At 41.3% G+C, this 27,496-nt stretch overlaps 1 protein-coding gene across 3 annotated transcripts in view; it reads right to left on the bottom strand.

Annotated features, from left to right (window-relative positions):
* LOC126268152 (xenotropic and polytropic retrovirus receptor 1) overlaps positions 1-27,496 on the bottom strand; it is a 237,758-nt gene that overhangs the window by 27,467 nt on the left and 182,795 nt on the right. For all 3 annotated transcript variants that reach the window (XM_049973695.1, XM_049973693.1, XM_049973694.1), the window contains exons 6-8: positions 17,780-18,150; positions 12,338-12,485; positions 1,929-2,129 (exon numbers count right to left, since the gene is read on the bottom strand). In XM_049973695.1, coding sequence (XP_049829652.1) covers positions 1,929-2,129; positions 12,338-12,485; positions 17,780-18,150 — 720 coding nt within the window. The remainder of the gene's footprint in view (positions 1-1,928; positions 2,130-12,337; positions 12,486-17,779; positions 18,151-27,496) is intronic.

Below are 27,496 nucleotides of genomic sequence, written 5' to 3'. Positions count from 1 at the left end.
TGCTTTCCTTCTATGATCATTGTGAATATCCCCCTTCCTGTTCCCCTCCCCTCCCCCTCCCTCTCCACAACAGTGAAGTTATTGCGACAGTATCAACTGAGTTCTGTGTCAAAATGATGACATGTCTTTTAGTTACAATTATATCTATATAATATCAGATTACGCTGAAGGCCAACTTTCTTCATGATTCAGCATATCATACTAGGAATGGGAGTCCCTCAATAGGTATAATTTTTTGCATATGAGAAAAAACATGTTTATGATACTGTTTACTGAACAATGTTGACTTGGGAATAGAAGGGGTAAAAACATAAAATGTGAAATTCAGTCTTTTACAAAATAACTAACTGAATGAACTGAAGTATTTTGATCCTTGCTTTGGTTGAGATAGTACCATTGATTCAAAAAGGGTGTTTTAAAAATGTGTCAAAAAATAAATAGAGCAGTGCTTTTATTTCAGGATTAGTTGTACTAGATCATGAAACTTCTCATGGGCATGTTTCTGTTATCTGACTAGGGAAAAAAAAAATTAGCTTTCAATAAGTGATAGCAGTTGTAGGCACAATTTCAAAAACCAAAACCAAAATTAAAAAGTGACAGATGATAGAGAAGTATAAGTAAAATGACTGGTATGAAGAGAGACAGATAAATTAATAATTTTCTTTTGTAGCTGAAAGTATGTTGTTATATCAGAATCAAATTTTAATATATCAAAATTTACGTTAAAAGAAATAAAGCACTATCATAAGAAGCGGTTGATCCGATGTTGATTAAGACCCTTGAAGAGTGGTGATTTCAACAGAATTATATCATAAATTGATACTATGCAGAGGGAAATCCAAATTATAACTGTGCCTGCTTTTGCCTAAACATTTATAGCTTTGTATAATGTGCCAGCATGCTGCAGAGGTGTATTCCAATGAAGCGGTTGTCTTATCTCATCTGTTGTAGCATGCAAAAGCTTACTGCTTTTTGTAAAAGAATAATGTGAATATGAATCTACTCTGTAATGTTCAACCCATGTCTGTTCTTGTTTTTGACAATGAGAAGTTTGTGGAATGTTTCTCCTTTCAATTCAATATAAGAGCTGCTGAAACTTTTTTCTGGAGTGATATGAGTGACAGTGATGTGCTTGTAGCTTTCAAGCCCTTAACTGTGAATGAGAATACTGGAATCTTTTCTAATGTTGAACATGTTTCTGTGAAAGTCAGGAGGAAACTTAGAGTCCAAGATGTTACTGATGACAAAGGCATTAGAGACAGAAAAACTCAGGTTGGATAAAGGATAAGGAAGGAAATCAGCCTCACTAAATACAGGAAAACCATGGCAGTCTGAAAGTTGATGGCTAGCTAAGGATGTGGGCCTTGCTTCTCCTGAATGCAGGTGTAGTGTCTTAATTGTCAAGGCTGGCCAGTCTGTGAATGTAGGTAAACCTCTTTGTACCTGTTTGAACTATGAGTTTAACATCTGTACTGGTGATCTTATTTCTGCATGAAAGCTGGTGTTGGTGATACGTATGTTGGCAACTGCTGTCAGTCAGGTCTAGTCTTCAAGTTCTTAATAAGCCTAGTGTCAAATTCAGAGCTCCAATTTAAGTAATGTTTGAGATATGTGACACAAAATTTTCACCACATAACCAGAAAAGCAAAATAATCCATTGTAAGAATTAATAAAAAAAATAAACTGAAGGCAATGCACATAATTAATAAACAAAATGTGTATAAATAAGGCAGTGGATTACATGGCTATTCTTCTACAGTTTACAACAGCTATTTGTATCCTAAACAATTGTCACTTCGTTTTGCAAACTAAAATGTATCAGTCTTAAAATAATGCTTTCGTTTGGGTAAAACAAAAATTAAAAAAGTTATATTTTTATATCCTATGGCATAGAGTGAAAGATTTATTGTATCATCTCATACTGTTACCTGAGTTCAGTGTTCGGAGGGTATTGAATAGTACTACCAGAAATGTAGTTGAGTACTTTCCAGCATTCACAAGATGGGGGAAAGCTTCCTTTGAATCACGATATCTTCTAAGACACTGAGCAAATCTGAACCATGCAGGAAGGCAGTTTACAATTGCTTTTGAGATAACAGCATTTGGCCCACATTCAGCAGTGTTTAACACTGTAAAAGAAATGTTAGCACCAAATAAATATATATAGATCTTTTTCTTAATTGTGTTGGGGAATTCAAAATGAAATTCAAAATGAAATACCGGTATCATTGACTGATAGAAATAGTTACTACCTAATGCCTGAATAAACAGTTATTCCAGTATTTTTTTCCTCTGTTGCTACAGATGTGGTAGGTATCAAGTTATTGCAGTACTTATACAATACAAAACAGGCAGTTCACATGCTTTTCAAAATGACAACAATATGAAAATGATGGATTTCTACTCACAGAGTAGAGGAGGCATTGAGCCACAGACAGGCACAATCAAAAATACTGCTAAACATTTAAGCTTTTGGACAAAGAAGTCCTTCTGCCAAAATAGAAAGAGGGCACACTCACTCTCTCTCTCTCTCTCTCTCTCTCTCTCTCTCTCTCTCTCTCTCTCTCTCTTTGCTGCTGTATCTGATCTGGCCACTAGTGCCCAACTACAGGCTGTGGCTGTGTCTGAGGTGAGCAGCACTCTACCAGGATAGATTTTTTTTTTTAGGGGGGGGGGTAAGGAGAAGGCATGGAGCAGGAGGGGGAGGGATACCAGGGTAGGGGTGTGGGACAGTGCTGTGCTGCCTGTAGTAGTGTGCACAGACAGGATGGGCTGCTAGGTGATGAGTTGGGAGGCTGTGATGGAGGAGGAAGTGGGTGGGGGCAGGGGAGGATAGGGGAGAAGGGAGAAGCAGAGAGGGAGAAAAAGTCTAGTAGGTGTGCTAGTTGGATAGAAGGTGCAAGTAGATCTGGAGTGGGAGCAGGGAAGGAAATATGTAGCTGGAGGATAGGGACTAGTGAAAGCTGAGGCTGGGGGTTTCCAGGAATGAATGATGTGTTATAGGAGGAGTTACCACCTGTGCAATTCAGAAAAGCTGGTGTCAGTAGGAAGAATTCAGATGATTCAGGCTGTGAAAAAGACATTGGAGTGAAACACATTGTGTTGGACAGTATGTTCAGCAGCTGTCTCTTGGTCACAATTTTCCAGTGGCCATTCATGCGGAAAGACACCTTGTTAGTTGTTCTGCCCATGTGGTTGCAGCTTATTTGGTAGATCACAAGACTGCTTTCACCAGTAGCCCTACCTCTGATGGGGTAGGAGATGCCTGTGACCAGACTGGAGTAGATGGTAGTGGGAGGATGTACGGGACAGATTTTTGCATCTAGGTCTATTCTGCAGATATGACCCATCGGTTGAGGGGTTAGGAGCAGGGATAGAGTAAGGATGGACAAGGATATTGCATAAGTTTGGCACACAGTTGCTTCAGTCCTGGGGTACAAGATGAATGCTTCCTTGTGGCCAGGCAGTGGATATGTAGGAGGTCGTGAGAGAGACAAGCCATGGGAGATCTGTTTCTGGGCAGGGTTATTTTGGTCTGTGGGTCTGTGAAAGCCAAAGTGAGATCTGTGGCATGTTCACTAGGTCACTACTGCTGCAGAAACCGTGGGTGGCTAGACAGTGTGGTAGGTTATTCTTGGTAATTGAGAAAGGTGTTTTTTTGGGTTGAGGAAGCCCAGGTGAAGTGAATGGGGGCAGGGAGGGGAGGGGGGGAGGTATTGAGTTTCTGGAGGAATGTGGGTATGGTGTACTCACCCTCAGTCTACATCACTAAGATGTCATCAACGAATATGAACCAGGTGATGGGTTTTTAATTCTGGATGGTTAGAAAGGATTCCCCTAAATGGCCCACGAATGGAATGGAATGGAATAATATTGCAGTGTAGTGAGCATATATTGGCATAACAGTGTGAGCCTGAGTGGTGTATTGCAGCAGTGCTGACAGCAGGTGAATGTGGAATGTTGTCACTGTAATAATCCAACAAGTCCAACTCAGTGTTGTGAGGCAGGTTAGCTAACTGAAACAGCAAACTCAGCAGTATTTTGCAGACTAAGGTGGCAAGGGACAAGGCAGATTTTCACAATGAAACTGAGTGGTGTTTAGGATATGGGACACACACACACACACACACACACACACACACACACACACACACACACACACACACACACAAAATTTGCCACTTCCTGCCAACTGTAAGTATTGGACATTTTTGTAATGGAATTATTCTTGTCTTGCAGACCTGCCATGATGACAGGGCTGTCCTGGATGAGGTGATGGCAGGGCAATAGCTCTATGCAGTAAGTCCCACCCTGGACTTAGTGCCATCGTGTAGCTGGCATCCCAGGTCATCTACATTACAGACTCCAGCCTAGTGACTAGCATATTGCTCCCTATGCACACCAGCTGTCATCCCCAATGTCAGCATGAGCATGGTGGACATCCCCCATTGGGGGGGGGGGGGGGGGGGGGGCAGATGGGGCTGTAGCAGATATGCCATTGTTGACTACATGGGGACTATGCAGCTAGCTTACATAATGAACCCACTGGTGCTTAGTGGAGTAGCCACATCAACACTGTGGGGTGTGCAGACAGACCGGCAGCCAGCGCAGTAGCATTCAGTGGCCAGCTGGTCCCTGACCTGGCATATTAAGCAGCACAAACACATTAATAAAGAACTTTTTCATGTACAGCTACCTTTCCCATGTGCCTCCTGGACTCCCATTTCACCTCTACCACCCACTCGTACAATCCTGGCTCATAGCCACTTCCTCCCTGTTCCTCTCCCCCCGCCCTCCACCTGCACTGGGGTCAATATAGTATGGTGTCATGTAGGTGCCCATTGCTGTACCACAGACCTTTTTGTGGGTGAGGATGTAGTTGGTGATGGTGGCCAGGAAGAAAGTTGTAGGTTTGTAGTTAGTTGGGCATTCAGAAAAATAGTGTTTAATAGTGGCAATACCACAGATATTGGGGATGTTATTGTTGAGGAAGGTGGCATTGACAGTGATGAGGAAGGTGCCAGGTGGTAAAGGAACAGTAATGGTGGAAAGTTGGTGCAGAAAATAGTTGGTCTCTCTTAGAAGTGTAGGTTACAGGTAAAACATTGAAGGTATTGTTGCATGAGAGCAGAGATTCTCTTTGTGGGGCACAATAACTGGCCACAATGGGATGCCCTGTTGGTTGGGTTAGTGGACCTTAGGGACCATGTGGATGGTAGTAGTGTGGAGAGTGGTGGGGTTGAGGGGGAGGGGGAGGTAGAGAGAGAGAGAGAGAGAGAGAGAGAGAGAGAGAGAGAGAGAGAGAGACTCAGGGAAGATATTCTGGGATTGGTCTACTATGGATTCGAGGAGGGATTGAAGATCCTGCTGTATTTCTAGATTGAAGTCACTGTGGCAGGGTTTGTAGATAGACTGGACATATTTGACAGCTGGCAGAGTCCTTCAACCAGGTAATTCCTGCAGTTCATAACCACAGTACTGGAGCCTTTGTCAGCAGATAGGATTATAATGTCAGGATCAGACTTTAGGTGGTGGGTTGTGGTGCTTCCTACAGATGTGCCATGTGTTTTTATGTTGAAGGACGTGGGGAATGAGTGCGAGGCAAGGTTCAATGTTCAGAAATTCTGGAAAGTTAATGTGGAGTGAGTTTCGGGCAGTGAAGGTAGACACGGTTGGATGGAAGAGTTAACTGAATCAGGCAGGGTTCATTGAGTCTGACTGGTAGGGTCGGTGGTGAAAAAGTGTTTCTACTGTAGGTTCCAGAAGAAAGAGACATGTATTTAACAAGCCCAGAATGAGTGAATTTTGGAGTGGGACAAAAGGTAAGGCCTTTGGATTGGACTGATAGCTCTGTGGGACTGAGGCTTTTGGAGGACTGGCGTTTTAGATCTGTTTATGCCCTGGATTCTGTATCGTGATAGGAGGGAATTTCTGAAGATGTGGGAAATGTAGTAGGTCTGCAAGGCAGGGTTTGTCAGCTATTGAGGGGATGCAGGAGAGATTTAATTGAGGCTCTTGTAGAGGTGGTGGATAGTGGTAGTCCAAGGTGACAATAGAATGTACACTTGTTGGGGAGTTTTTTGAGGGGATGATGTGCATGCTGCTCTAGTTCCTGGATGGCAAGAGTTTCAGTCTGGGAGGTGGGATGCAGGAATTTAGAACTGAAAAGCATGAGAATTTTTGGATGGGGAGGAGGTATTGCAGTGAGTTTTGAGCTTGATTTATATGGTTTTGAAGGACTAGGTTGGTGAGGGATATAGACTGATGGAATTTGAACAGATAGAGGTCATTGTGGAAGGAGGGCTTGCAGCTGAAGACAACTTATTTGATGATTTGGCCATTTGCGTGGATACTGTGAGCTGTTTATAAATGCAGGAACAGTAGTGTGACTGGGTTTTGGCTAAATGTAGGGTAACTTTCCTGTATTTGAGCAGAAGGAAGGAGGAAGTATACACAATGGAGGGTGAAAAATGCATAAAAATAAATGGAAAAAAATCACAAAAAGATGAAATGGACAAAGATGGGGGAAAAGGTGAACTTTGAGGGAGTAGGGCCAGTAGTGAAAGATGAAAACAAATTAAAATCTACATGAAAACATAATGACATCAAAGAGAAAAATAAATAAAAAGATAATAATTGTATGGTGTAGGTCTGTGAGTGGATACACATGAAGAGATGGGCCAGCAGATGTTACTGGATTAGGCAAGTTCAGTATGTGGATGCTAGAACACAAGAAGAGAGAACTCTAATGGATGTTGGTTGACAGATTTAATTCATTTTTTGTTTCCTTTTTCACACTTTGAGGTGTCATATTTTTGAGCTGTTCCTATGAACTCCAGAGCTCTTAATAATATGACCTGACCGTCTAAACATCCTTAGAAATATTAACATGATGTCATTGGAAATATTTTTATCTTTGTGTACTATATTTTCTGTATTAATTTCAAAATTAATTTGAGAATTAACTTTATATTCAAATGAGCCATTGTTTATGATCCTATTGAACAGCACTTGTGTAAATTAAACTGTACAGGATCAGTTTAACATTATAATCTCACTATTGTGGTAGACAAACATTATAATAAATTTAATTTCAAATTTCGTAAAGAAATTTTGGGCTACAATTAACTTGTCAATGGTAAATGCACTATGGCCACTGTTATCCTCTTTATAACATTACAGATAAAACTAGCTTTAGTTGACTTCAATAAATCCAGCTTCACACACTCAGTATTTTCAGACATAAAATTTATACTGAGGTCTCCTCATAAAGTTTGTGTCTGCAAAATCATTTTTATACACTAACAAGCCACCTACCTATTGGTGAGCCATAATCAGTTAAGATTACTAATTTGTGTGTTTTCAAAAAAACATTAATGTGATACAGAATTATAAGAATTGTATAAAATCTCTGCAGTGAATTTGACATGTCAAATTGATATAAAATTCCATGCATCTGATAATATCCCTCATTGTATTCATAAGAAAATCACAAAATATACATTTCTTTATTTTCTTTTTTTAGTCCCTCATTTGCACATGCCCACGTGCATGCACACACATGTACCCAAAATAGTTTCATAGTTGAAAAATGAATGTGGTTGTGCATACACAGTTATCAGTTTATACAGTTGGGGCTTTTGTGGAAGAGCACATGAACAGTCTAACTTTGGATATCGTGCAGATTTGTTGGTTATTTTTCTTTGAATGCTGTTAAATGTAATGTAGATCTGGTAATCTGTAACACACAGCACTAAATCTACTGTGCTGTGCTACACTAAAACTCCTCTACATTCTATGAAACTAGAAATCAAGTTGTGCATGTTTTAAGGAGCTTTGTGCATGCGTAACTGGTGTGACGTAATTGTCTTTTGGGCCAAATACTTATGAATTTGATAAACAAAGTGCGAGGTTGACAGTGTGCACAGCTAGACCTACATGCGGTCGTGCATTATCCTACTGAAATGTAGGGTTTCGCAGGCATCGAATGAAGGGTAGAGTCACGCGTCGTAACACATCTGAAATGTAACGTCCACTGTTCAAAGTGCCGTCAATGTGAACAAGAGGTGACCGAGATGTGTAACCCGGTGATACGCCAGTATGGCGAAGACGAATACACGCTTCCAATGTGCGTTCACCGCGATGTCGCCAAACATTGATGCGACCACCATGATGCTGCAAACAGAATCTGGATTCACCCAAAAAAATGACGTTTTGCCATTCATGCAGCCAGGTTCATCATTGAGTACAACATCGCAGGCGCTCCTGTCTGTGATGCAGTGTCAAGGGTAACCACAGCCACGGTCTCCGAGCTGATAGTCCATGCTGCTGCAAACGTCATAGAACTGTTCGTGCAGATGGTTGTTGTCTTGAAAACGTCCCTATCTGTTTACTCAGGGATCGAGAGGTGGCTGCACGATCCATTACAGCCATAAGATGCCTGTCATCTCAACCGGAAGTGATATGAGGCCGTTGGGATCCAGCACTGTGTTCCACATTACCCTCCTGATCCCACCGATTCCATATTCTGCTAACAGTCATTGGATCTCAACCAACGGAAGCAGCAATGTCTCAATACGATAAACCACAATCACGATAGACTACAATCCGACCTTTATCAAAGTGGGAAACATGATGGTACACATTTCTCCTCCTTACACGAGGCATCACAACAACGTTTCACCTGGCAATGACGGTCAACTGCTGTTTGTGTATGAGAAATCAGTTGGAAACTTTCCTCATGTCAGCACGTTGTAGGTGTTGCCACCAGTGCCAACCTTGCGTAAATGCTCTGAAGAGCTCTGAAAACTCATCTACTACTTTAAGTGTCTCATTTCCCCTTAGCATCACCTGACGTAATTCGACTACATTCCATTATCCTCATTTTGCTGTTGTTGATGTTCATCTTATAACCTCCTTTCAAGACATGGTCCATTCCGTTCATCTGCTCTTCCAGGTCCTTTGCTGTCTTTGACAGAATTACAATGTCATCGGCAAACCTCAAATTTTTTATTTCTCTCCATGGATTTTAATTCCTACTCCAAATTTTTCTTTTGTTTCCTTTCCTGCTTGCTCAATATACAGATTTAATAACATCAGGGATAGGTTACAACCCTGTCTCACTCCCTTCCCAACCACTGCTTCCCTTTCATACCCCTCGACTCTTATAACTGCCATCTGGTTTCTGTTCAAATTGTAAATAGCCTTTTTCTCCCTGTATTTTACCCCTGCCACCTTCAGAATTTGAAAGAGAACTTTCCAGTCAATGTTGTCTAAGGCTTTCTCTAAAGGTACAAATGCTACAAATGTAGGTTTGCCTTTCCTTAATCTATCTTCTAAGATAAGTCATAGGGTCAGTATAGCCTTGTGTGTTCCAACATTTCTACGGAATCCAAACTGATCTTCCCTGAGGTCAGCTTCTAATAGTTTTTCCATCCATCTGTAAAGAATTCGGGGTAGTATTTTGCAGCTGTGACTTATTACATTCTTCTTGAAGTCTGAGGGTATTTCACCTGTCTCATACATCTTGCTCACCAGATGGTAGAGCTTTGTCTCCCAAGGCTGTCAGTAGTTCTAATGGAATGTTGTCTACTCCCAGGGGCTTGTTTCGACTTAGGTCTTTCAGCCCTCTGTGAAACTCTTCACACAGTATCATATCTCCCATTTCATCTTCATCCTCTTCCGTTTCCATAATATTGTCTTTTTATTTTTGGGGGGGGGGGGGTTATGGGCGCTCAACATCAAGGTCATCAACCCCCTGACACATATGAAAGGAAATGATTGTGGAAAAACTTAGCAAAATGGAAGTATACACGCAAAGAAAGCAGGAAAAGAAGAAAAATGCTATATAAGAAAGTAAAACAAAGACGGAGCATCTAGAATGCCACAGGAAATTGTCACTGTCTGGCCACTAACATAAAATATGAGCGAGCCAGTCACCCTGTGAACAAATTAAGACCCTCTCCCTAAAATCTTGGTAAAAACATTGGACAAATCAGAAGACTTTAAAAATTTAACCACATTCCATATTCGCCTACTACGTTTCCTTCTATTCCTTTTCCTACTATTGAATTCCAGTCTCCCATGACTATTAAATTTTCATCTCCCTTCACTATCTGAATAATTTCTTTTATCTTATCATACATTTCATCAATCTCTTTGTCATCTGCAGAGCTAGTTGGTATATAAACTTGTACCACTGTGGTAGGTGTGGGCTTCGTGTCTATCTTGGCCACAATAATGCATTTACTATGCTGTTTGTAGTAGCTTACCTGCGCTCTTATTTCTTTATTCATTATTATACCTACTCCTGCATTACCCCTATTTGATTTTGTATTTATAACCCCGTATTCACCTGACCAGAAGTCTTGTTCCTCCTGCCACTAAACTTCATTAATTCCCACCATATCTAACTTTAACCTATCCATCTGACTTTTTAAATTTTCCAACCTACCTGCCTGATTAAGGGATCTGACATTCCATGCTCCTATCCATAGAATGCCAGTTTTCTTTCTCCTGATAACAACATCCTCCTGAGTAGTCGCTGCCTGGAGATCCAAAAGGGGGACTATTTTACCTCCGGAATATTTTACCCAAGAGGACGCCATCATCATTTAACCATACAGCAAAGCTGGATGCCATCGAGAAAAATTATGGCTGTAGTACCAGCACAGCAAGGCTGTTTCGGTTGGTGCTACAAGGACCAGGCTGCCGCCGCCTCTGCCTCCGCCGCCAGGTGGAGTAATCAGTGCTGAGCCACCTCCATTTCCGCATCCTGTCGCCACTGCCATCTTCTCTGGTGCCTCCTTTGCTGAGTGCCTGCCTGGATGTGAATATTGTACAGCACCAGCACCATTATCACCATTACTCTCTTACAGCCTGTTGTGGGGAGTGGGGGCCAATCCTGTCCGTGTCTGTGCCGTTACAGGCCATATGCTCCTGTGACAGCAAGACACCTTCTCCAGCAGTTATCACCTACTGATGAAGACATGGACATTCCGCAAGGGGGAAGGAGTGTTTTAATGCTACAGGGTTCCGCAAGGGGGAAGGAGTGTTTTAATGCTACAGTGTGAGCATGCTTAATAAAACAATGCATGGTGCAAGTGTCACCACAGACAACCAAGAGAGGTCACCTCACAACTTGAACAGATGGCACAGCAAGCACTGTGCCACGTGCACAACACCTCAATGTGAACCAAGTGCGCTGGGCTCTTGGTCTTAGTTATGTTTACTAGCTTATTGTATGCTCACCTACAAGACTCTATTTTGATGTGGTCTTTAATTATGACTTTGTACTGATCTCTATTTCTTTCAGTGTTGTTATGGTTCTATGATTCCTTCATGTGGCAGTAGAATAAAACTTTGTCATTGTTGCTTCTGATATCGTGTCTGTCCAATGTTACAACAGTCAGTATTTGGAATTCTTTAAATTTATTCCTGCAGGACTGCCTTGGTGATACATTCCCAAAGCACCTGCCAGCCATCTCTTGCAGTCCAAGTAATTTACATATTAGCTGCACTCATACAGGTATACCTCATACAGGTATACAATATGAGATTTGTGGATAAGTAATGGTGCTTTACAACTCTGTATCATGTTACCAGATTCCCAACACAGGCAATAGAGGATACTGTCAAAAGCTTGGAATTTTATAACAAATTAACATATAACTTCACTGAGAAGATTTTGTGTAAAAAAGCCATCATGAAGGAATTCAACATTGTATTTAAGGACTGTTGGTATGGTGCACATGAAGATCTAGGTTCTGTGTTATGACTACTTGTCCTAGCTATTTTTTATCTTCTTTGAATAGTTCTATGACATTAGTTTTTAATATTCAAGATATCTTCATTCAATGTCTGTGATTTCCAATAAAAGTAATTTTCTGATAAACATTCTCTGTCTAAAGATATGTTATCAAACATTTAATATATGTTCTTGTACTATCAGCTGAAACACCATTTTTTTTTAGTAAGATGTGCTTATTGTGCTTTATGGAGTTAAATGAAAGAATCTTTGTTTTTAACTCTAGTTCTGGCTAATCTATGTAATTTGCTTTGCTGTTATCTGTCTTAACTGCCAGTAGTTATCCTTTCCACTCACATTTATCAAGATAAAGGAGGGAGGGAGGGAGGGAGGGAGGGAGGGAGGGAGGGAGGGAGAGAGAGAGAGAGAGAGAGAGAGAGAGAGAGAGAGAGAGAGAGAGTTGGAAAAAATGGTGATTGAGAGGTGGGAGAGGGGCAGGGAGGAGCAGATGGGGAGGAAGGGAAGGGGGTGAATACATTACGATAGGTGTGGAACAGTGGAACATTTCTATATTCCACTTAAAGTCAGTACCTTGAGCATCAAACCAATTGCCATTGTTTATGTAAAAGCAGATGAGAAAGTGGAAATCTAAGCATGCCCCCACAAGGCTGTTCAGTTGATCTGCAAGCCAGAAATCAGCAAACCCAACATGGAAAAATGGTGCTGCAATTATCCGCCCCTGTTGATGAAAATGAAAATACAAATTTTATACAGCTGATTATGGGAAAAATTTGTACAGAGAAATCAAATTTGTCTTTCACAACATTGGACAACAAAGAGCAACAAAAAAATTAGCACTTGCAGATCCCATTGCTAGACAACTTTTGGGGATGTGGACTGAATCATGGTACACAGTATATTAGAAGAGAGAAATAGCTGTTGCAAACTGTTTTTCACGTCTGCGTTAACAATTTTCGATGATTATCATTAAGCTACTTTTACAAATCTTTGTTCTGCAGTTGTACAAGATTTCAGTGAACATATTACTTTGAAACTGGCAACTTTTTTTACAGTTATACTGATCAGTTATTCTTATTTATCTGTTATTTCTTGGATATACCAGTTACAGTTGAGGAAAACAGTTAACTATGTACTATACAAATAGATATCTTTTACAGTGACTATTTACATGGATATACCGGTTACTGTTGAGGAAAACAATTAGCTACGTACTATACAAATAGATATCTTTTACAGTGAATATTGTAATATTTCATACTACTAATAAAGATTTCCACATGTAGATCATAAAATAACATTTAAGAGAAGTGCCTAGTTTCATATTCTTTTATTTGTCCCTAATATTTTTGTTTTTCAAATGTTGATTGCCATGGAATAATTTTTTGGTTGCTTTTCAGTGATACTAATTTTTTGACTTGACATGGGTGTTTCATTAAACATTTTTGCATCAATATGTAAGACTTTACCCACAACCTTAGAGAAATATGCAGATCCCTCAAAGAAACTGTGTTTGTGTCTTATATCATGAATATTGATGTGTCCTCCCAAAAAAGTTTATTGAGAAGAAAGTTCAAGAATGATGATTCTCTTCATGTGATTCACATATCTCCTCCTCCTCCTCCTCCTCCTCCTCACCATCTTCATCATCATAATCTTGTATCTTCACTATTTTTTTTCACTTTGTAATAGCATTCACTTATCGGTGTTACATAATATTTTTAGTGTTCATTTTTTTAGCTTTGAGCTTTAATACCTCAAAAGATTTCTGAAGGGTAATTAAAGCAAACATATACAAAATATATTAAGTGTTTGCCTGTGAGTCAGCACACAGTATATTTAACATGCTTTGCATTTATAGATAAGTTTTACGATAAGTTTATTTTACTGTAACTTGCTATCCATCAAAACATCAAGAAATGTTACATATTTTTTATTTATTCATTCGCTTGCCATCTTCTGTGGACCTCATTAAGAAGACAAACATCCAGGGATGTGGAACAAGTCGAGGTACAATTTAAAAAAGCTGCTATAACTGTATTAATAATTAACTATAATTAAACTGCTATAAATTATTAATTATTATTGAAACAGTGAAGTTAACAGCACTGCAGCAATTTTTTTTAAAAAGTGAGTAAGGGCTTCCTAAGTTGTATTAAATACCTGTTTTTCACCTTCTATTTTTAGCTTAATCTTTGCATAACCACACTGATATTTGTTATAGAACCATTCTTATCTGTATCCAAGTGGCCAATAAAATAGGTGGTTCATACTTATCTTTAATTTACAATAATACTTTAGTCGATACTTTGCCATATTGGACCTTGCTGAAAATTTTTTGTATCAGATTACAGTAACCCACTCTGAACCCTAGACAAGAAATCTGAATCTACGAGGGTTGTGGTGCCAACAACATCACTATCAAAACTGAGTAGCTGGCCCAACATTATTTTCAACCCCACTGGCACCTCTAATCAGATGGTGCTTCTCATCAGGAGCACCTTCTGAAGAGACCATGCTAGACTCTAGCCTAGAGGCAGGTCCTGGGCCGATCTGAGCTGTAATGTCATCAGTGAGGCGTACACTGACTTGGCATATTGGTTTATTTTAAATGTTTTTATGTTTTAGACCCTGTTCATTACTGGCAAAAACCTGTATTACTGTGTGCCCAAGATCTTGGTTGGAATGCTTACTTAAAATAGGTTGCACTGCTAAGAAAGTATTCTGTAACAGATCTCAAATTTGCAGAAAGATCAGGCGAGTCCCTGTTAGTTTTGTGTGTAACTTACCTTTACAGCAGTAAGAATGTTGTTTTTGTGTCTTGGATCAGGTTTATGTAAATTGCAAGTCAACAAAACCTGGTTTTTATCACATGCAACAAATACCATTAAGGAGAAAATGCTCTGGAAGGGATATCTTTGAGGAAGCCTCTACTGTGTTCAGTTATCTGCTTTTTTGTGTAATGTCACTGTTCAGTTTTGTTGGACGATTAAATTTTTTACTGTAGCTACATTAGCATATAAGATAATGCTATAAGATACTTTGGAGTGAAAATATGTAAAAATATAAGCAACCTGGACTTCAAGCTGATATTGTAACAGGTCCTTATAAGTGTATTTAATACCGTCCTAAGGCTTAACTGCCTGAAACAATACAACCAGGGTCAAAAAGTGTTTATTTTACAAAAGTGTGTAGTAATAGTATCATGTAAAGTCAGTAACCAAATATGTTCCATCAGCTGCTTCAGAAACCTAGGGATCCTTACACTCATCTTACGATACATTTATTCCCAAATGATATTTGTTGTTAATAAAAAGAGTGAATTTAGGATAAACTGTGAAATTTAGAACCACAATAGTAGAAGTAAAAATGATTTCCGTGTAGACAGAGTCCCTATCTAGGGTTAAAAATTGAGTTAAATGTAGAGAAGTGCAAAGTTTTCACAGACTGCCATCAGCCTCAAGGCAGGAAATTGGAATTCCTTAGATATTAAAAAATAAAATGAAGTAAAATAAAGGAATACCGTATTATCCAACCCTTCCATAATTTAGATTCGGGGATATAAATTCTGATTAACTTTAGTACTCTTATTAAATAAATTTCACTGCTTTAATATATGAACAGTTGACAACAGTCTCTAAAAACCAATAAGTTACAAAAATGCTGAGTATAAAACAAGTTAAGAGCAAGAGCAGCAAGATTTTTTAAAATTTTATTTTTCTTAATTTTTATTTAATTAGTGGAAAAATGAAGCTGGCTAATAATATCAGTACCTGAGTGGTAAAGAAACTGGAGTCCAGTTTCCAGAAAACTAGGAAGGATGCCTTTATTTAGTAGTGGATTTCAAATGTCAAATACACTCCTGGAAATTGAAATAAGACCACCGTGAATTCATTGTCCCAGGAAGGGGAAACTTTATTGACACATTCCTGGGGTCAGATACATCACATGATCACACTGACAGAACCACAGGCACATAGACACAGGCAACAGAGCATGCACAATGTCGGCACTAGTACAGTGTATATCCACCTTTCGCAGCAATGCAGGCTGCTATTCTCCCATGGAGACGATCGTAGAGATGCTGGATGTAGTCCTGTGGAACGGCTTGCCATGCCATTTCCACCTGGCGCCTCAGTTGGACCAGCGTTCGTGCTGCACGTGCAGACCGCGTGAGACGACGCTTCATCCAGTCCCAAACATGCTCAATGGGGGACAGATCCGGAAATCTTGCTGGCCAGGGTAGTTGACTTACACCTTCTAGAGCACGTTGGGTGGCACGGGATACATGCGGACGTGCATTGTCCTGTTGGAACAGCAAGTTCCCTTGCCAGTCTAGGAATGGTAGAACGATGGGTTCGATGACAGTTTGGATGTACCGTGCACTATTCAGTGTCCCCTCGACGATCACCAGAGGTGTACGGCCAGTGTAGGAGATCGCTCTCCACACCATGATGCCGGGTGTTGGCCCTGTGTGCCTCGGTCGTATACAGTCCTGATTGTGGCGCTCACCTGCACGGTGCCAAACACGCATACGACCATCATTGGCACCAAGGCAGAAGCGACTCTCATCGCTGAAGACAACACGTCTCCATTCGTCCCTCCATTCACGCCTGTCGCGACACCAATGGAGGCGGGCTGCACGATGTTGGGGCGCGAGCGGAAGACGGCCTAATGGTGTGCGGGACCGTAGCCCAGCTTCATGGAGACGGTTGCGAATGGTCCTCGCCAATACCCTAGGAGCAACAGTGTCCCTAATTTGCTGGGAAGTGGCGGTGCAGTCCCCTACGGCACTGCATAGGATCCTACGGTCTTGGCGTGCATCCGTGCGTCGCTGCGGTCCAGTCCCACGTCGACGGGCACGTGCACCTTCCGCTGACCACTGGCGACAACATCGATGTACTGTGGAGATCTCACGCCCCACGTGTTGAGCAATTCGGCGGTACGTCCACCCGGCCTCCCGCATGCCCACTATACGCCCTCGCTCAAAGTCCGTCAGCTGCACTTACGGTTCACGTCCACACTGTCGCGGCATGCTACCAGTGTTAAAGACTGCGATGGAGCTCCGTATGCCATGGCAAACTGGCTGACACTGACCGCGGCGGTGCACAAATGCTGCGCAGCTAGTGCCATTCGACGGCCAACACTGCGGTACCTGGTGTGTTCGCTGTGCCGTGCGTGTGATCATTGCTTGTACAGCCCTCTCGCAGTGTCCGGAGCAAGTATGGTGGTCTGACACACCGGTGTCAATGTGTTCTTCTTTTCCATTTCCAGGAGTGTATGTACACAAATTTGAGGGGAATAATGATTTAGTTATTCAGTTGAAAAGTATGAACACTAACACTGTCTAGGTCTACCATAGACCTGGGCACATCCAAACAAGATGGTCAAACAAGATTAGCTTGAATATGTGCTTTCTTATGGTAACTTGGTGTGTGTTAATTGGATTGCTTCTCATAATTGTTGTGTGCTTTTGTTCTTTAACATTATTTGGATATTGCTTTGGAATTATTTCATGTGTTGCATATAGTCACCCCACACCTCTGGTTTTCTGTTACATTAAATGTGTCCTTAAGTTTGGTGAACTAAATCTCTTGTCTAATACAGCCGTGATAGAATGGTCTCATGACTTCAAATATTTTTAGCTATCATTAGTTTCTTTCAGAAGTTGTTCTCTCTGAAAGATATGCAGACTGAAAAGTGATCACTTGAGTGCAGGTTATTAACTTTCCACTGAATATCATCAGAGAAAAGGAGGAGGACATAATCGAAGACCGATTGCCAAGAACAGTTTTGTAGTATGGTTAAAATGCATGACCAATGCATGTTTAGAAGACATATATTTTTATCAGTACAAAGCTTACAACAGGTCACAGAAACAAATGCTACTGTGTGATCAGACAACACTATTTGTAATCGTTTCTCAGAATTATACTTTATATTACAGAAGATAGGTATCCATTACATTAAAAGTAATAATAGCGTACTTATGATCTTTGTCAAATTGCTACTCACCAGAACTTTCATAGTCCACAGCCTGGCCTCATATCTGAATGTCCTCACAGGGTTAACCAAGAACACAACCATTAAAATAATAAGAGACAGTGGATTTACATAGGGTGGTATACTAAGAGATTCACTGTATAAAAAACTCAGTACACTTAAGGTCCAAACAACTCCAAATATAGCAGCCAGCTCCATCAAATGCTGTTCAGAAAGATGATTTCGAGGATCAAGTTCAAAAATAAGCACATGATTGACCCCAGAAGATCTCCAACCATACACATTTATGCCCATCAGAAATAAAAATTCTATGATCAGGAGTGGACCTCGATACAGCTTAAAAGCAGTCTTCAGGTTATCAGATCCACCACTATGGAAAATTGCTGCAATGATAAAAATAGGATGTGAGTATTACAAATATTAAACAATCAAATGTTGCATGTTGTATTGAATACATCACAGTTTTAAACAAAAAACATTGTTTCATCACACCACAGCATTTGATGTTTAGTCACATGTTACTTAAATACAGTAGTCTTGGTGCAAAGGTACAAGGTGTAAAACTTTGCTTCTGCCATTTTCCCCCCAACATTTGAAGCTTCAATGAAACAAATTGCTTACACATGTATCATTCAAAGTATTTTCCATCACTGGCCACTACTTTCTCCCATCTTTCTGGCAGTGTATGAATCCTATGTCGAAAAAATTGTTCATCTTTTGAAACGATCCAGGAATCGATCCAACTGTGACTTCTTCATGAGACTGGATGTGTTGGTCAGCCAGCCAAGCGCCATTGATCTAAACAGGTGATAGTCAGAAGGAGCAATGTCTGGAGAATATGATGACAGGTGGGGTATAACTTCCCATTTTAACATTTCCAAGTGTGTTTTGACCTCTTTTGCAACATGGGGTAGAGCATTGTCATGCTGCAAAATCACTTTATCATACCTCTCGCTGTATTGTGGTCATTTGTCTTTTAATGCTCTGCTTAAATGCATTAATTGTGTTTGGTAAGGAGCACCTGTGATTGTTTCACTTGGTTTTGACACCTCATAGTACAAGACCCCACCCATGAAGTGTGGTGAGGATGTGATGTCGCCATGATGTATTTTATTCCTTCCGCACGTCAAAAACTACGGCAACCAGATGCTGACAGTGGGCAATTGCCATATGGATGGCAGACTCCAGATAGACCACATTATTGGTGGCAGAGCAGCCCTTATGGAACCCATCCTGAGATGGAGCCAGAAGGCCCCAAAACTCAAGTATCCAACTCAACCTCCGGCTCACCATGCATTCGAGCAACTTGCACAGGACGTTGCTGAGGCTAATGGGATGGTAGCTGTTCACCTCCAGTGGTTTCTTGCCAGGTTTCAACATTGGTATGATGCTGCTTTCTTGCCATTGTGATGGGAACTCACCCTCAACCCAGATATGGTTGAAAAGGTCGAGAAGGTGTCGCTGGCAGTCCACCGAGAGGTGTTTGAGCATCTGATAGTGGATGCGGTCTGGCCCAGGAGCTGTATCAGGGCACTTTGGAACTCCCACTCACTGAATGAAGCATCGTACAATTCGGGGTGGTATGTATGGAATGAAAGGCTCCGACACACCAACCACTCTTTCAGGGAGTGGAAGGCCAGAGGGTGATTCATAGAAGCAGAACTCTGAGCATAATGCTCTGCTAAGAGCTCTGCAATTGTTTCTGAGTCAGTACATACTGCTCCATTCAGGGAAAGCCCAGGTACACTGACAGGGGTCTGATATCCAGAGTGTCACCTAACCTTGGTCCAAACCTGTGATGGAGAGGTACAGATGCTAATGGTGGAGACATACCTTTCCCAGCACTCCTGTTTCCATTGGCGAATAAGGTGATGGACTCTGGCATGGACCCAATTAAAGGTAAGGAGGCATTCGAGTGATGGGTGCTGCTTATGACATTGGAGGGCCCGTCTGCAATCTCTAATCACCTCAGCATCCTACGGCGACCACCAAGGCACAATCCTCCACCGAGGGGACCAGGAAGAACAGAGAATTGCAGATTTGGCTGCAGAAACGATGCCGGTGGTTATCATGTGAACCACCACGTAAATGGCGTCATGGGAAAGAGGTTCAATAGTGGCAATGAAGGAGAACAAGTTCCAGTCAGCCTTCTTCAAGGCCCACCTTGGGAGGCACCCGGAAGAGTGACGCTGTGGCAGTGACAGAAAGATCAGAAAGTTTTCACTACTGCACACTCCATTGGATGAGTGGTAGAAGGCCAGGGCTACAGACCGAAAGGTCGATAACTGAGTATGAGCTGAAATGTGTGGAGGCATCATTATTTAAGAAGGAAAGGCTGAGGTGTGCCAACACTTGTTCAATGACAGTGCCTCATCCTGTTGCCACCAATTCATCCCACAAAGGGTTATGGGCATTTAAGTCGCCCAGTAGCAGAAAAGTTGGTGGCACTTGGGCTATCAGCACAGCCTATGCATGTTGTGCGACATCCCCATCCAGTGGAAGATAGTTACTGCAAACAGTAACATCTTGAGGTGTCTGCACCCTAAGAGTGACAGCCTCTAAAGGTGTTTGAAGAGGTACACACTCACTGTAAAGAGAGTTAAGGATGTAGATGCAGACTCCACCAGATATCCTTGCATAAACTGCTCAATTCTTATAATAACCCCGATAGCCATGGAGGATGGGGGTTTGCATTACCGGAAATCAAGTTTCCTGGAGAGCAATGCAGAAGAAACGGTGAAAGCTGATAAGTTGTCGGAGTTCAGCAAGGTGGTGGGAAAAACCGCTGCAATTCCACTGGAGAATGACATTGTCCGCAGCCGAAAAAGGTGTGAAGGAACCGAGGAGGCAAATTATGCCACCAGGTCATGTACTGCAACCAAAGGAGAGCCTAAGTTGAGAACAATTACGTCTGAGGTGGGGGCGACCTTAAGGTCACTGGGGGACGCCAAAATCTGTAAATCGTCCTCAGACGCGGAGCTGGTGAGAACAGGCGACACAGAGGCAACCTGAACCTCTTCCTCCTTACCCAGCTTCTTCTTCTTCTTCTTCTTCTTCTTCTTCTTCTTCGTCCCCTCCCCATGCTGCTCCTTTGGAGCAACCTGGGAGGGGGTTGGGGGGGGGGGGGAGGGGGGACAGGGACAGACGAAGAGCAGAAAACTCTTCGATCTGCCACTCAAGGCCCCTTGAGTCACTCACTGATGTTGATGTCAGCTATCATGCTGGAGGATGCCTTAGAAGTTACACTTCCAAGGGACTCTTTCTCCATGAGAGAAATCGGAGGAGGCTGACTTACCTCTGGCGGGGGGAGGGGGGGCGGGTTCTGATATCCCCATCAATTTGGGGGTTGGTGCCCAGTGTTCAGAAGGAGCAGTGTCCCCCATCACGGACATAGGGGAAGAGTGAGGGGACAGCCGTCTCCAATGGGGGCAACGGAGTAGCAGTCACAGCATAGGATGCAGTCATTGGAACAGGATTAAGGCATTTGTATTTTCTTTTTGTATCTTGATAGTTGAACCTGCCCAGGTTTTTCATTTCCATTATTCACCACTCTTTATGGAGAACAAGGTAGTCAGGTGAGCAGGGGATGTGGAACTTCCCACAGTTGACACAAGTGGGAGGAGGCACACACGGAGCACCCAGGTGCAGAGGACGACCGCAGTCCCTGCTGGTGGTGCTGGAGTTACAGCAAACCTCCAGCACTTTAAGCACCACATAGCCACATAGGAGGAGGGACATAAGGTTTCACGTTGCAATGGTAAACCATCACCTTGACCTTTTCAGGTAACGAGTCACCTTCAAAAGCCAAGATGAAGGCACTGGCAGCAATGGTGTTATCTTTGGGTCCTCTATGCATGCGCCAACGAAGTGGACACCTCGTCACTCCAAGTTGGCGTGTAGCTCCTCATCTGACTGCAAAAGAAGGTCATGATGGAAAATAATACCCTAGACCCTGTTAAGACTTCTGTGGGGCGTAATTGAGTCAACAATGTCACCCAGCTTGTCACATGCGAACTGCACCTACGACTGGGCTGGGGAGGCCGCCTGGATCAAAATTGACCCACTACGCATTTTAGACAATTCCACCACTTCCCCAAACCTATCTTCGAGATGGTCTACAAAAAAAACTGGGGCTTCGTTGCCTGAAAGGTATCTTCATCAGTCCTGCTGCAAACGAGGTACTGAGGCAACTACAGCTCTCGGGACCTGGTCGCCCGATGGACCTCCCAAAGGGTAGCCAGGGAGGGGTATCATTAGGAATCATAGGTCACAGCATCAAAATCATTCCTGAAACGCTTTGAGACTGCTGGGGCTGAGTGACCACCAACTTGATTCAATTTAACAAGTTTCATTGCGGGTCATTCGCCCTGATGGCACCCACTCAGACCAGGGGCTCTCCCCACCGTTGCCACCCTGCCTCAGCAAGGGCCACCTGGTGGGATGGCCATTGCCGAGAGTCCTGGTGCCCCAGAAGGACGGGCACCTACTCCTTGGCATACGCAGGGAGGTCTCAGCTGTGGCATCAGCACTGCGATCTCTGTGTTGTCAGGGAGCTCCCACCAAGAGGGTACATGAGAACCCCACCATGATGGAATGGCTACCACACTGGATTACTAAAATAGTACAGAATTGTCGTGGGTCTGAAGAACGGTATGGCGCGGGAGATGAGAAGTAGGCAACCCCTAAAACATTGGGTGCAAAGCCCGCTATAAGCAGTATGTAGCATGCAAGATCTTGGTGCATGATGGACAAACAAAAAGCACCACATAAGGCATCCTTCCCCAAATGTCATGCACTAGCAACAGAAATCTGGAATAGCTGGAGTCCAAACCTCAGAGGACACCAACACATAAAAGCCAAAACATGTGCGACTCCTTTTAGTGGCCTCTTACGACAGGCAGGAATACCGCAGGTCAGTACTAACCTCCAAATCAGCAGGGGGTAAAAATAGTTATCAAATCAACAATCCAAAACAAAAACCAAAGAATTTCTATTAGAACTGAGTGCTTATGAAGTCTGAGTCCTTATGAAGTTGATGAATGTTTAACTAAGGTCAAGTAAATGGTGTGATTGAAATTTTTGTCAACTTAGGAAGTAATAGATAAGTGAACAGTAACAAAATGCAGACTTTATTGTAATAATGTAAACATTCTTTCCTTTTGTGTCTCCTACACAGAAAAGCTACCACATTACCCATGCTCATAATATCAACTTGTTGTTGTTGTTGTCTTCACTCCAGAGACTGGTTTGATGCAGCTCTCCATGCTACTCTATCCTGTGCAAGCTTCCTCATCTCCCAGTACCTACTGTAACCTCCATCCTTCTGAATCTGCTTAGTGTATTCATCTCTTGGTATCTCTCTAAAATTTTTACCCTCCACGCTGCCCTCCAATAGTAAACTGGTGATCCCTTGATGCCTCCGAACATGTCCTACCAACTGATCCCTTCTTCTAGTCAAGTTGTGCCACAAACTCCTCTTCTCCCCAATTCTAATCAATACAGCCTCATTAGTTATGTGATATACCCATCTAATCTTCAGCATTCTTCTGTAGCACCACATTTTGAAAGCTTCTATTCTCTTCTTGTCCAAACTATTTATCATAAATGTTTCACTTCCATACATGGCTACACCCCATACAAATACTTTCAGAAACGACTTCCTCACACTTAAATCTATACTCTCTGTTAACAAATTTTTCTTCTTCAGAAATGCTTTCCTTGCCATTGCCAGTCTAGATTTTATATCCTCCCTACTTCGACTATCATCAGTTATTTTGCTCCCCAAATAGCAAAACTCCTTTACTACTTTAAGCATCTCATTTCCTAATCTAATTCCCTCTGCATCACCTGAATTAATTCGACTACATTCCATTATTCTCATTTTGCTTTTGTTGATGTTCATCTTATATCCTCCTTTCAAAACACTGTTCATTCTGTTCAACTACTCTTCCATGTCGTTTGCTGTCTCTGACAGAATTACAGTGTCATCGGTGAACCTCAAAGTTTTTTTTTTCTTCTCCGTGGATTTTAATTCCTATACCAATTTTTTCTTTTGTTTCCTTTACTGCTTGCTCAATATACAGATTGAATAACATCGGGGATAGGCTACAAGTCTGTCTCACTTCCTTTCCAACCGCTACTTCCCTTTCATGTCCCTCAACTCTTACAACTGCTTTCTAGTTTCTGCACAGATTGTAAATAGCCTTTTGCTCCCCGCATTTTACCCCTGCCACCTTCAGAATTTGAAAGAGAGTATTCCAGCCAACATTGTCAAAAGCTTTCTCCAAGTCTACAAATGCTAGAAACGTAGGTTTGCCTTTTCTTAATCTATCTTCTAAGATAAGTTGTAGGCTCAGTATTGCCTCACATGTTCCAATATTTTTACAGAATCTAAAATGATCTTCCAAAATGATCTTTCCCGAGGTCGGCTTCTACCAGTTTTTCCATTCATCTTTATAGAATTAATGTTAGTATTTTGCAGCCGTGACTTACTAAACTGATAGTTCGGTAATTTTCACATCTGTCATCACCTGCTTTCTTTGGGTTTGGAATTATTATATTCTTCTTGAAGTCTGATGGTATTTCACCTGTCTTGTACATCTTGCTCACCAGATGGTAGAGTTTTGTCAGGATTGGCTCTCCCAAGGTTGTCAGTAGTTCTAATGGAATGTTGTCTACTCCTGGGGCCTTGTTTTGACCTAGGTCTTTCAGTGCTCTGTCAAACTCTTCATGCAGTATCGTATCTCCCATTTCATCTTCATGTACATCCTCTTCCATTTCCATAATATTGTCCTCAAGTATATCACCCTTGTATAGACTCTCTATATGCTGCCTCCACCTTTCTGCTTTCCCCTCTTTGCTTAGAACTGGGTTTCCATCTGAACTCTTGATATTCATACAAGTAGTTCTCTTTTCTCCAAAGTTCTCTTTAATTTTCCTGTAGGTAGTATCTATCTCACCCCCTAATGATATATGACTTTACATCCTTACATTTGTCCTCTAATCATCCCTGCTTAGCCCTTTTGCACTTCCTGTTGGTCTCATTTTTGAGAATTTGCATTCCTTTTTGCCTGCTTCATTTACTGCATTTTTATATTTTGTCCTTTCATCAATTAAATTCAATATTTCTTCTGTTATCCAAGGATTTCTACTAGCCCTCATCTTTTTACCTACTTGACCCTCTGCTGCCTTCACTACTTCATCCCTTGAAGCTACCCATTCTTCTTCTACTGTATTTCTTTCCCACATTCCTGTCAATCATTCCCATATGCTCTCCCAGTAATGCAACTACTATATAGAAATTAGTAATTTTTTGTGTTGTGAACATGTGTGTACTGTAATTATATTGACACTTCTAACACCTCAGATAACCTGTGAGGTCTCTACAGTAATAAAATTCAGTTCAATTCAAACATTATATGAAGTAGTGGATGTTCAAGCCTTAAAAAAAACAATGAAACAACATTGCTTTCACATTTCCTTCTCCAATCTGTCCTGCCACTCTTGGAAACATGTCATCCATTACTGTGATGAAAAGCAATGGTGATAGAGCACTTACTTATTTTAGCTCATTTCTCTGCTATAGCTAATATATCCTCTCCTATTCCAACATTTATGCAGCTTAGATTTCTTCTGCACACGTCTTACTTTCCATGTGATCAATTAAATTGGTGCACAAATTCATAGCATTTTTGTTTTGCACATTGGTAATCTTGTTGCTATAGTTTTTTTATTGATTGTCGTTTTTTATTTGTAGTTCACTGTTGCTATTTGAGTTAAAAGATTGTCATTTGGAGATAGTGAGTGGGGATGTGGACACTAGAAAATGGAGTGCCAATTGGAGAGATCAGAACATTTCCGACATATTTTTCTGTTTGAGTTCAAAAGAGGGGTGATAGCTGTGGAAGGAGCAAGAAACATTTGGTAATGTATGGGATGGGGATAGTGCCACTAGACAGAACATGGCAAGAGAAATGGCTTTAATGAGGGTCATCTTGATACGACTCTCCAGTTTCAGGTAGATCTTGATAGCTTGAAGAAGATTGTTTAAAAACATTAATCCACAATGATCCATGTCAGTGTACTCAAGAACTGTCAAATATGATGAACTGTGAGCATTCCACTATTGTGTTGTATTTTATCCAGTGAGGAAGGTTCAAGATTTGGTTGTGTTGGTACCTCCTGCTCTAAGCCAAAGTCACAAAAAATTGTCAGCTGTCCGTATGTGCATCCCTGAGTGCTCAACATCAATTGGCTCATGAACAACACCAACCATTCCTACCCTGTATTGTTTCTAGTGATGAGAAATGGTGTCCTCATGGTAACATAAGGAAAATAAAGGATTGATTGAGCCCAAACTAAGCAGCAATTCGACATACAAAGATCTGCACACATCCACAAAAGATGTGCATATGGTGGAAAAGTAGTGTACTACGAATTGCGTCCCCTAGATGTAACCAACAGTGCTGACATTTATTGTCATCAGCTGAGATGTCTTGCAGATGCAGTCCAAGAACAATGACAAGAAAGACTGTATCAAGCGAATCTACTCCAAGATAATGCCCACTGACATTCTGCTAGACTGATGAAAATTTTTTTAAAAATATACAAGGGCTGGGTTTGAAAGTCATGCCAACCAACCTTCTTCACCTGATCTTGCACCTTCACCTTTTCTGCTCTCTATCAAACAACCTTCAAGGAACTTCTTTTCTAGATGAAAATGTTCTCTGAACATGGCTCAACAAGTTCTTTGCCTCAAAACCACATGATTTCTGCAATCACAGAATCAGAAAGTTACCGCAGAATTTACAGACTGTTGTAAATAGTGAATGAGAATATGTTACAGATTAGTAAAGTCTCTGTTAAGCATATCTGTTCTGTTTATTAAACTTATAAAAAAATACTACGAACTTATGCACCAACCTAGTAATTGCCCACCCCATTGTTCTTTAAAGTTTCCACACTTTCCTTTTGCATATACTATCATATGTATCTTCTACACCAAGAAAAGCTACCACATCATCCATACTTCTAATAGTGATATTGTAATTGTCTTATTTCATACATTAGGTCCATTATTAACCTTTGTGGTCCAAAGCTATGCTTCTTTTCTCATCAAGTCCATTCTGTTCTGTTCTGTATCTTCCTTTCTTCAGTCTTCTCAAATATCTGTGCACAATGGAACAAAGATGTGATTTTCCTACAGTTTTGTATGTTATTGTGCAAAGATATCTGAGAAGATCTTTGAAAGCAAGGTAGAAGAGGATCTGTACTGGGAAAATTTATTTAGTAAGAATTATAAAAGTCCATGGGATGCTTTGGTGTTTAGTATATTTGCACAGATAGGGAAAAAAAGTATATGGCAAAGTTCTTAACTAGACAGCTGCATATTTTGTAAACACAACACTGCCAAATACAAAGTGTGAATGAAATACTAGACTATTCCATGAAGTTTTGGGTTTGCAAATGGATGATGCTAACTTCTTGCCATTATATTTCAATTGACAACAATTCAACTGTCTTCAGATGAGTATTTTGCACTGGAGATTGCTGGTTCACAATGTTAATTTTCTACCACAAATTAGTGCAGAGACACAGGCATGAAAGTTTCCTTTACATGAGTGACCTCTGTTGAGTTTCGTACCCTCTTAAAATGTTGTTCCATCTATGGTGCACAGGTTCATTTGTAATGGTGATGCTACATACAAACTCTCTTGGAATGTGGGCTTA

The sequence above is a fragment of the Schistocerca gregaria genome, chromosome 4 (genome assembly GCF_023897955.1).
Source record: "Schistocerca gregaria isolate iqSchGreg1 chromosome 4, iqSchGreg1.2, whole genome shotgun sequence".
NCBI classification, from domain to species: Eukaryota; Metazoa; Arthropoda; class Insecta; order Orthoptera; family Acrididae; genus Schistocerca; species Schistocerca gregaria.
This window is presented reverse-complemented; position numbering and strand designations above follow the sequence as displayed.